Raw genomic sequence first — 11140 nt, forward strand, 5'->3', positions numbered from 1 at the left:
AACGTTTTGTAAAATTCTTCTACACACACTAGGCAAGGGCTTGAGAGAATGAACTAAACATTTTAGTGATTTCTTCCATCAAAACTTAAGATGTAAAAATAGTTTTTCATTGTTAATGTGATCACAAGGTTGGAAAAATAAATTTAAATTGTTTTTCAATCTTTTGTTCTTTGAAGAAGAAAACTATTATCATAAAACCAAATAAAATATGCCCTATATATCATTAGAAATTCTAACACTCATCTCCACAGAAGTCATTTCGTCTGTGAAGTTGCTTTCAAGTCTGTAGTTCAAGAACTGCTAATTGGGCTGATCAAACATGCCAAACTTTATAGTATTCTACCCACAGTTTGGTCAATCTTGCCTAAATATATATTGATTGTTTATAAGTACACACTAGGAAAATTTATGGCAAAGTGTAATTTTGTTGACTCAAAATTTAAGACAATACACGTTGGGTTTTGTTGTAAGATATAGTGTTCATCCCTAGTAATATATCTTGTACAGAACATACCTCTATATCTTGCACAGAATATATACCTCACCTATTACTTTGATTTTTCCATATCCCTATACTTCAAAAATAACACAACAATCTAAATTAGAAAAGACTTTCCACCATATTTTTCATCATCAACATCATCCAATTTAAAGGTGAATGGTGCCTAGGAAGGTCTTCAAGTGCTTGTTCACTTCTCAAACTTAGAATTTGACCTCACGCTGTACTCTGCTACAAGCTTTGCAAACGAAGACGACTTGTCTTCCAGCAACTTTGTTGGAGAATCATATTCCTCAATAAGTCCTGCGCCAAAGGGGAAAAGAATGGTAAGAACCAAGAAATTTTACATATCATTCTTGAGGATTAAGAAAGATTAATGGGCTCTTACTAACCGTGATCTAAAACAAGGACCATGTCACTATCAATTACAGATGTAATCCGATGTGCAATGGTTAAAACAGTCGAGTTGGAAAAATGTTGCTTAATGGTCTGTTGAATTAAACCGTCAGTTGCTGTATCAACTGATGCTGTAGCTTCATCAAGCACCAAGATCTTGCTTTTCTTGAGAAGCACACGGCCAAGACAGACCAGTTGCCTTTGGCCCATACTCCAGTTCTCTCCATTCTCGACAACTGCAACAATCATATGAACATCAAGAACTAAGAACTTTGTGGTTACGCGGGTTAAAGAAGTTTCTGTATAACTTTTAGGTTAGAATGACGGATGAAGAAACCTGATGAATCAAGCTTGCATTCCTTCTTCCCAACTTCATCTCCAAGCTGGCACTTATCAAGAGCCTGAAGTAATGACATACATGTTAATTCATTAGTCCCAACAACAACATGTACATATTTGAACCAAACCAGCATAAACATTAAATAAAGCCAAACCCACCTCCCAAATCTCTTCGTCCGTGTACTCTTCAAGCGGATCTAAGTTGTTCCGTATTGTCCCCTCAAACATGGTTGGTTCCTGAGGAATGATACTCAATCTAGATCGTAAATCATGCAGTCCAATTGTGGAGATGTTAATACCATCTATCAAGATTTGACCTGCAGCTGGTTCAACAAGGCGGAAGAGTGACTGTATGAGAGTTGATTTACCACTGCCAGTTCTCCCCACAATTCCAGTTTTCAATCCTCCAGGGAAAGTGCATGTAAGACCTCGCAACACAAGTGGCAAGTGTGGGGCATATCGGATCTACATTCATGCTCAACTCCATTAAATTCATAAAGACAACCAGGACATGAGCACTCATTTGGCATAAAAAGAAGTAGAATGGAAATTGAAATTACCTGCAGATCGCGAATATCAACCTCTCCCCGTGATGGCCAGTAATTGTCTGGCATATTTGCTTCTATTGTGAGAGGAGGCTCACTTGGGATAGAAGTATATTGTAGCATTCTTTCAACGGATATCATTTTAGTCTCCGTATTGTTAATGAGCCACACGACAACAGCTTGCATTGAGTTCAGATTGAGCCCATATGTCACTGCTAACCCCGCAAGACCTTCAAATTTAGAAGAACATAGAATCAATCTGCACCTTTTTCACTCCAGTTGCCATAAAATGAGGAAAAAAAATATGAAGATGACAAAAGAGAACCACTTACTTGGATTGATTGCTCCTTGTGGAATAGAAACCAAGAAAATTAAAGAGCAGGCAAATGTCATAGAAGACAAAAAATCCAAACGGAAGCTTAGCCACTCGGCTGCACCAGCACTGTAAAACATTGGCCGAGAATACCAATCTATCAATTTCATATTTGTGTCCATGAATCTTGATTCCTGATCAAAGCTCCTAATAGTAGTCGATCCTGATATTGTTTCAGCAAAATGCTGTATAACAGGAGCTTTGGATACTCCAATCAACCGTGACAGTTCTCGTGATGAAGGTAGGGAATATTGCTGCAATCATTAACATCAAGAACTCCTCTCGTTTAGAAAATTTGTAGTTAGGTTGAACGAAATCACAAAAATAACACATCTTTAGACTTTTATGCTTCCTCTGATTTGCATTTATTACGAGGAAAGAGCAATTATGAATAATATTAAGAAATAAAAGAAAGAATGCCACCTCAAATCCAAATGAAAATGTTTGGAACGACAATAGACAAGAATCCAGAGGCTTTGCATCATGAACGTACCTTGAGATTTTGGAAACTGAGCGTATACAAAAATAAAAGGAAATAGGCTATCTTATTGACAAGGCCTTCACATCAAGTTCAAACATAAACAACCATGACAAGATGCATCTAGGTTGACCAGAAATATTTATGATTTACCAGAAGCTCATGTTGGATTTGGCTTTCAACAATATGCAATGCTTATGAATGAATGCACATTCCAGCAAGGGTTTAATGTTACCCCTTGCCAACTTTATTAGAAGGTTAGGCACTAATGGGCCACATGCCCATGTTCCACTTACACCAGGACAGATTGAAAATTTTAAGATGGCACGGGACTTTTTTGTTTGTATAATCGTATGCAATGTCCTATAACTTCATAAAGTTTCATACACAATTGTTAGGAATGTTCTGGAGAATTTAGTCATTCGGGTGGAGGTGGATGCAGCCCAAGTTGGAGTCCTGAATGTGTCTCATAGCCTTGTAAACATTCTTCTCTATATGGTGGTTGAAGGTTGGCACAAACGAGAAAAACTGACTCAGGTCTTTTGTCCATGAGTATTCCACACCTTGTTGCTACGCAGGTGTAGCTATAATATTGATGAAACTGTAGACCTGTGACACCTAATTTTGCTAATTCTTTACAATAATCAACTTGATTTAGTTGCTTTGGTATAAATCATAACATCAACCATTACAATGACTAGCAAAAAATCTAAGTTATTCATTGATTGCTTCAATATTGTGATTTGACATAAAACATAATATTTTGGCAACTAATCAGCATAGTACCTGTAAGCAGATGCATGCTGCAATGACAGGAATGAAAATGACAAAGACCTGCCATGCAACCTGTGACATTACTGCAATAATTCCAAGGAGGTTTATGGTATTGAATGCAGTTGCTCCAACACTAAATGGAATGGCCAAATCCAGTGCACTTTGGTCTGTAGATGCCTGTAACAGAAAACATCTCAAGTAAGTAAACTTGTAAGGCCTTTTTTGGTAGGTGTTGTAATACAAAAGCTCCAGACCTTACAAAATTATAGACCACAATACATGATAGATTAGAAACTGTAATATTAGCAGTAGCATAAGTGATCGTAAATAACAATAACAGTAGTAACAAGAAGTATTTACTCACTCTATTAAGGATTCGCCCACTTGGGGTAGCATCGAAAAAAGACATGGGTGCACGAAAAATGCACAAGTGCAGATTTTTGAAGAGTAGTGTGGCTGTCTTATACCCAGCAGTTACAAGAAACACGGCTCTTGCAAGAATGCATAAGGAACATCCAAACGCCAAAGCTGCATAAACAAGCATGACAGTAGAGATTCCAACTTGAGGAGCCGCATCCTTTGTTACGGGAGTTGCCCATGCCATCCAATAATTTGCTACAATTTGAAGTAGCTGAAAGAGAATTTGTCCCAACAACATAAAGGGCACAAGAGCACCTCCATATGCAGTAGTGATATATTTCCAATAGACTTGAAAACCAACTCTACCTTTCTCTCTTTCTTCTTCTTGAACAAGCTGTCCTTTTGGATCCATGGCATCATCTGCTTTACCATTTTGACTATCCTCTGTGTGAACAACCTTTTTACCACTCCCTATACCTTCTTTGCTGATAGTTAATTTTTCAGAGTTTAACCCAGCCGAATCAAGTGCGGATAAAGCTTCCTTATGTGCACCTACAAGTTCCATAAAATTGCTTCCCGAATTGAGGATATCATTGTATTTTCCAGCTTGTGTGATCATGCCGTTTTTCATGACCTGATGATAGTAATAAGAGTTCATGAGTATCGTCCATGAATAGAAAGAGCATGAAAGAAACGTGAAAGGCTCACCAGGATGAGATCTGCAGCAGGTAAGAACTCCACTTGATGAGTAATGTAAATCACTGTTTTTGAATCAGGAAGCCCCAGTAAACATTCCTGCCATACATAGATTAATTATGGGCACTGGTTAATTTAACCCATATATTTATTTTATTAAGAAAAATAACAACAATAAACGAACAAATAATGACAATACAACAGAAAGAATAAAATGGTACTGTGTGAACCTATATTTGCTCAAACAGAGAAAAGATTAGTAGTAGAGAGTTGGAAGAACAATCACCTTAAAGAGATGGGTTCCTGTATGAGCATCCACAGCACTAAATGGATCATCAAATAGATAAATATCAGCATCTTGGTATAGAGCTCGTGCAATCTGTATTCTCTGCTTCTGACCACCACTCAAATTGATTCCCCTTTCGCCTATTACTGTCTGATCACTGAAGGCAAAAATTTCCAGGTCCTTTTTCAAGGAACATGCTTCAAGAACCTTCTCATACTTTTCTCTATCCATTTCCTTTCCAAACAGTATATTATCTTCTATCTTTCCACTTTGTATCCAGGGGGACTGAGCAACATAAGCCTTTGTCCCACTGAGCTTAAGGCTTCCTGATATTTTAGGTACTTCTCCCAAGATACAGGAGAGCAAGCTCGACTTTCCTGAGCCAACAGTACCACAAACAGCAACTTTCATGCCTTGAGACACTTTGAAATTTATAGATTTCAATGTTGGATTGGGGGAAGATACATCCCAGGAGAAATCCCCATCAACTATCTCGATTGCTGTGTCAGAGCTGCCTCTTGGAAGCTTCTCTATAACATCAGGTTGCAGGTCATCTTGGCTAAGGAATGAGGCAATACGATCAAGGGAAACCTTAGTCTGAGCTAACATTGAGATCGTCTCGGGAAGGTATGACATAGGCACTTGAAGTATTCTAAACGTTGCGAGTGCAGCAAGAATCTTCCCTGATTCAAGTGGGATGCCCACAAGCACACAAGTCCCAAAAGTGGCCACAGACACAAATGTAGGGGCACTCCAATACGTAAAAATCATCACGGCTTCAGCGTATAAAAATATTTTCAACCATCTTTCCTCCCTATTCCTGAGCTCAACAATTTTAGACAAAAACTTCATCTCCCACCCCTGAAGCTTGAGAATCCTCATGTTCCTTAAGACTTCAGAGGTTGCTTTCATCCTTATATCTTTTATTTCCATTAACTTATTCTGAAGTCTCTCCTGCCATGTCCCCAATGGAGCATTTAACAATACTATAACTATTGTGGCAACAAATGCAGCAATTGAAGCAAGCCCAAGGCTTTTATATAAAATATGTAATGCCAAAACAATTTGCAGAAGCATCAACCATGGATTATGCATGACCGAACAGAAGTCACCCACCCTCTCAGCATCAACAGTCATAAAATTGATCATCTCCCCACTAGTGTGCTTCTGCTTCGATTGGCATGAAAGGGTCAAACCCTTATTGTAGATCATGGTAATCAGTGCCCCCCTAGTCCTCACTCCAGCCCGCTGCAACGTAAAGTTCCATTGTCTCTGTGCCAATGTCTGGACAATCTTTGAAAAGAAGAATGCAGAAACCAATACATAGCCTTCATGTTTAAAATGTTGTTGTCCATCAAGGTATTGAACAAAGGTTTCAATAAGGTACGGGCCTACATAAGTTGCCAATGTGGATACAATTGCATAGAAAGCTGTTACTATAATTTGCCTCCATGTTGATATAAATAATGTCTTCAGCAGCTTGCTTGTAGTTACGGTACTACTACCATTACCAGACTCTAGCTTATTTCTGAAATTTAGAAAGGACTCGTTGGCACAATCACTACTGTCAATATCAGGCACATCCTCAAGGTCTATTGTTTTCCTATAACCAGTTGCAATTAAAGGACTTAACCAATTGAAACTAAGGATACTAAAAACACTTGCATTTAAATAAGGGCTTGCAGCTTCAGATGTGGCACCTTTAGTTACCCTAGTTTCACCACCCAAAAGAGGTTCTCGAAGAAGTGCATCTTCACTCTCATCCTTACCAAAAACTCCAACATAGCAGAAGAACAAGCCGGTAAGAGCCGAAACAACATCAGACACCAAAAGCTGAATTGATAAAGACTGCTGATTTTTGTAATCAAAGTAGTCTATCACAAGGGAATAACAAGATATTGACAAGAATAAACCCCACCAAATTCTTAATAATAATGGGAATTTAGATTCACCTGAATTAGAGAATTGGGTATGCAAGTAAACAGAAATTGATATCCAAGCAAGAGCTCCGAGTCCTAAATCCAAAAGGATCGCAATCTCTTCCTCAGACCAACCATTTCTATACCAATAAAAGCAGTTCAATGCACACAGAAAAACATTAAAAAGTGCCAGAACCACAGAACAAAACAGAGTTGGTTTGTAATACAAAAACCTGGTGCTTTTAGTACCCTGTCTGGGACATTTCTTTATTTTCTTGCAGACCCATGAAATTAAAAGACCAAGCAACAAAATGAGCTGTAAAAAACCAGAAAACCCACGTACAAAAATGGGTTTTAGGAGGAAATCGGTGCCTCCAAACATGGTTGAATATGAATGAGAGAAGAAAACCAACATACCCTTCTTTGATGCTTCAAGAATTTCCATTTTTTTTTATGGAGATGCTATGTGCCAGAGAAGGGTACGTCGGATTTCTCCTACTGCATTCGGGGACGAGAAAGTACCGTGATATGACCTGATATTAGAGATTTGTTTGTGAGTTTATATATATATATATATATATATATATAGAAGTATATATATAGGAGTACGAGAGAATGTGAAAGAATAAAAGCTGGCTTTATTGAGGCTAAGCTGGCAAGAGGGAGCGAAAAAATGGAAGACAAATGAATGGACCATAGGCTGATAGAGATCGAAAATTTATGTTGGCTATATTCGCTCAAATTACTCGTATTTCTTTTCTCTGATTAGGTTACATTGAGGGGGAAAAAAAAAAAAACACAGAAGTTACATTATTGCAGTCTTAACATATATGAAACGTAACTCTCCAACCCAAGCTATAATATGACCTCTAACCCTAATTACTCAATGTCAATGTCAGTCTTAACTGAATTTTTGCAACTTGAGATTTCTAATTAAAAAATTAAATTTTTAAACTTTTTTTTTTTTTTGAAAAACTTAATGCAAATTCTTAAAAAAATACAAACAAATTCTTAAAATTTTGATCATCCAAAGGGTTAATTGAGGATTTAAACAAATTAAATTGTAGAGTAAATGACTAGCCACTAACTATCCACCATCACCACCGTGCTGACCAGATCCACTGCACATTTGAGAATAGAGATATTTGTAATTATATTATAGTATATGGCTTTTCTGCACCCATTTTTTTAAATACGGTTACTTTTGTAATATAGGTTAAAAAGTTGTCATCCATTTAGTCGTATTTGTAATTATATAAAAGTAAAAGAGTTGATATTAGCGTTCACAATCACTTTTTTGCTCCAAATGAAATTACAGAAGGGTTTCAATTTAATTTCTATAATTTTTAATACCATAATTATCCTTCCTTATTAGAGTTTGGATTCTGGTTACCAAATATCTCTTTACCAATATAGAAAGCCATTAAACAACATTAGCAAAAGTAAGACAACACCAGCACCAAGGGAAAAAAAAAATGAGAGTAATTGTTTGTTTTATAGTTAGGAATTAAGCCACACAATCTTTTTTAATAGGTATTGCTCTTACATTTTAAGCGTGTTCTCACTTCACGCACGTTTTGACTCAAAACACTCCGAGCGCGTTCTCGCTCCGTGCACACTTTGACTCAAATTTTCACTAGTTATGACTTAATTCTGTCGCTCTCGAATTTGCTCTCGCTCCCGCTTTATGTGACTTAGATTAGAAATATATATATATATATATATATATATTGAACGAACAAGTAGCTTGATTTTTTATTTATTTTATTTTATTTATTAAGAGAATCAGGTTGATGAGAAGAATGCAAAAAATAAATAAATAAATAAATCCCAAGAGCATGCAACACAAACACACTTTCTCAAAGTCCAAAATAAACAAAATACAACAACAACAACTATTGTTGCAATACCACCACTAAAAAAAAGACCAACTAGAAATAAGTGCATATTACTAAAAAAAAAAAAAATCAATGAAACCAGAATTATAAAACATATAGATTAAAATATTAGAGTTAAAAAAGAACATGAATTAAATGAAAAATTTTTGTTGACAATTTACAATTGCTTATTTATGAATTCATAAGCACACAAAATTGACCATATTACATAACAGATGATTTGATTGACAACTCAAAATTCTATACGTTCTTTATTTGAGTGAGTCCGTTCAGCAATAATTTCAAAACTATTTTATTGTCAACAATTTGAAAACTAAATATTATACATTCTAGTCTTTTTTTTTTATTTTATTTTTGTATATATAGCCATGCCAATCGATTCACACTTAGCTTCATTAAATTTTAATCTAAGGAAAAACGTGAAAGAAAACATTCATGAATTAGAGGAGTTAGTATCGTTATGACTAAAATAGTCCCATATATATGAGATGGGGATTGAACCAAATTTTAATTTTTAGGAAAGATTAAAAAGAATTTGGTCGAGTCTTGTCTTTATATGGAGGACAATTATGGTATTAAAAATATAAGAACTAACAAAAGAATTTGGTCGAGTCTTGCCTTTATATGGAGGACAATTATGGTATTAAAAATATAAGAACTAAACTTAGTATGATGTAGGGATTAGTTTGTAATTTTATTTTAAGAGATGAACATGATGGAGTGTGAGATGATAATTGTGGAGTGCCAATTTCAATTTTTTATAGTAAATGACTTTTCTACCCCCATTCTTTTTAAATACTGTTACTTTTGTAATATGGGCTAAAAAGTTGTCATCCATTAAAATTTTCCGAAATTAAACCAATTTTACAGATGGGAACAAAATGTACAAAAAGTGTAGATAATATATATATAGACCGAACTAGGGCATTGGGCTACACCACAAGAAAAAGAGACAACACGAGCCCAAACTAGCACAAATGAAGAATAAACATGAAGCCTATACCAAGGCCCCAGCTCTGAGAATGGCAAAAGGATCGCGTTATCCCAAAAAGAGAAAATTTTTACAAAAATAATTCTTGCACCAATTTGTTGCAATAAATTGACAGACTTACTTATTTTAATAAATCCATCTATACAACAAATAAAAGTGAAACTTTCACTTACTTGTATTGTGTAAAAATAATCAATCAAAAACTTTCAGTTAAGAAATTTCAGTTAAGTAATTTATTACACCAAATTGATGTAACTATCACTACTTAATTTTAAATGGTCCAGTCAATTATTATTGAACATGTAAACAAAATGGTGAAAAAAAATATTTTTGACGCAATTATATAAGAACTTCTCATATAGCTCAAGTTATCTCAATAGCCGACTCTGTATATGTGTTTTTATTTTTATTTATTTACTAATTTTATTTTTTTTTGAGAATTGGCCAGAATAAATATACGTTTTTGAATTAAATTAAATAATATTTTATTTTAAAAATAAAAATTGTTTAAAATTTTGCTACTCACTCTTATATGGTCCAATAATAAAATAATATATCATATTTAAGTGTGAATTATTTTATTATTAAATATGATGCATTATTTTATTATTAAAAGTAACTTCACTTTACTCACCTTACTCACCAGTAGCACATACATTTTATTTTATTTATTTATTTATTTATTTTTGGTTCACCACACTGGATCCTCTCCCTCTCCTCTCTTGCCCCTCTCTCTGCAGACCCATTTTTGGGGCACAAAGAGAAACCACAGGCACAGCCGCCACCTACAGGCTACACTTTCTTCCCCTCTCTCTCGCCCCTCTCTGCACTCTCTTTTCTCCCCATGTCTCTCAGTCTCCGGCCGGTCTCCCTCGCTCTCCGTTCTCTTTCTCTTCTACTCACCGGCGGCCCTACGGCGAAGAACCCGTTGTCCAAGCCGCCAACCCTCTCCACCAACGCCGAGCTCAGATCCAGATTCGCCCAGCAAAGCCCGAATCAACAACTGCAGCTTCGGGAAGAGTTTAGTGTAAAACAAAACTTATCCATCAAGCTTTAATATATTCTCCAATTTTATTTATTTATTTATTTTTTCAGGCTGGCAAATAAATTCATTAATTAAAATTCAAAATTTCACTAAGTTAGAATCTTCAATATCAGAGATTATCAATATTTTCATTGGGTAATAATAGGCGACGCTAAAGAGAAAACGCTAATAACAAAAGAATTGTAAATAACATGAGTGGCAATGAGCTGACCCCAATAACTTCAAGGGGAGAATAACTTCACGAACTAGTGGGAATACCCTGAAAGAAAAACACTCTGTACGGCGGGGCGGTTTCAAATATAATAGGCAGAGAATGTAAAAAATCTAATTAATTTGTGTTGGGAAAAACTTTAATCACAAATTATCATAAAACCCTAAATCTTAGAATTTCAATTAATTTCACATCCTTATAACGCATAAATAAATATAGTTAGATATACATACCTCGATTCATGATATCAAACCTTGTTGAGATTAAATCCAATGTCCAGATCCTTTAACCACGAACCAATTTGCAACTCTGATCAACAGACAAAGGTGG

At 35.5% G+C, this 11140-nt stretch overlaps 1 protein-coding gene across 1 annotated transcript; it reads right to left on the reverse strand.

The window, feature by feature from the left end:
- Positions 1 to 347: 347 nt before the first annotated feature.
- On the reverse strand, positions 348 to 7555 carry LOC132312248 (ABC transporter C family member 3-like). Its single transcript, XM_059810544.1, has 10 exons — positions 4747 to 7555; positions 4473 to 4559; positions 3769 to 4398; positions 3417 to 3581; positions 2112 to 2406; positions 1795 to 2009; positions 1394 to 1699; positions 1233 to 1296; positions 892 to 1131; positions 348 to 802 (listed from the first exon to the last, which is right to left on the reverse strand). Exons 1-10 carry the CDS (start codon positions 7108 to 7110, stop codon positions 690 to 692), a joined length of 4479 nt encoding a protein of 1492 aa, XP_059666527.1. The 5' UTR covers positions 7111 to 7555; the 3' UTR covers positions 348 to 689.
- Between the last annotated feature and the right edge of the window lie 3585 nt (positions 7556 to 11140).

The sequence above is a fragment of the Cornus florida genome, unplaced genomic scaffold (assembly GCF_030987335.1).
Source record: "Cornus florida cultivar Cherokee Brave unplaced genomic scaffold, ASM3098733v1 CherokeeBrave_3.0.0_Hap2_Chr06, whole genome shotgun sequence".
NCBI lineage: Eukaryota > Viridiplantae > Streptophyta > Magnoliopsida > Cornales > Cornaceae > Cornus > Cornus florida.

Coding starts and splice junctions, on each gene's coding strand:
- LOC132312248 (XM_059810544.1), bottom strand. CDS start 7,110: ATGGAAATTCTTGAAGCATCAAAGAAGGGTATGTTGGTTTTCTTCTCT. Junction 4,560..4,746: donor CAGGAACCCATCTCTTTAAG/GTGATTGTTCTT, acceptor TATGTATGGCAG/GAATGTTTACTGGGGCTTCC. Junction 2,010..2,111: donor ACAAGGAGCAATCAATCCAA/GTAAGTGGTTCT, acceptor CTAAATTTGAAG/GTCTTGCGGGGTTAGCAGTG.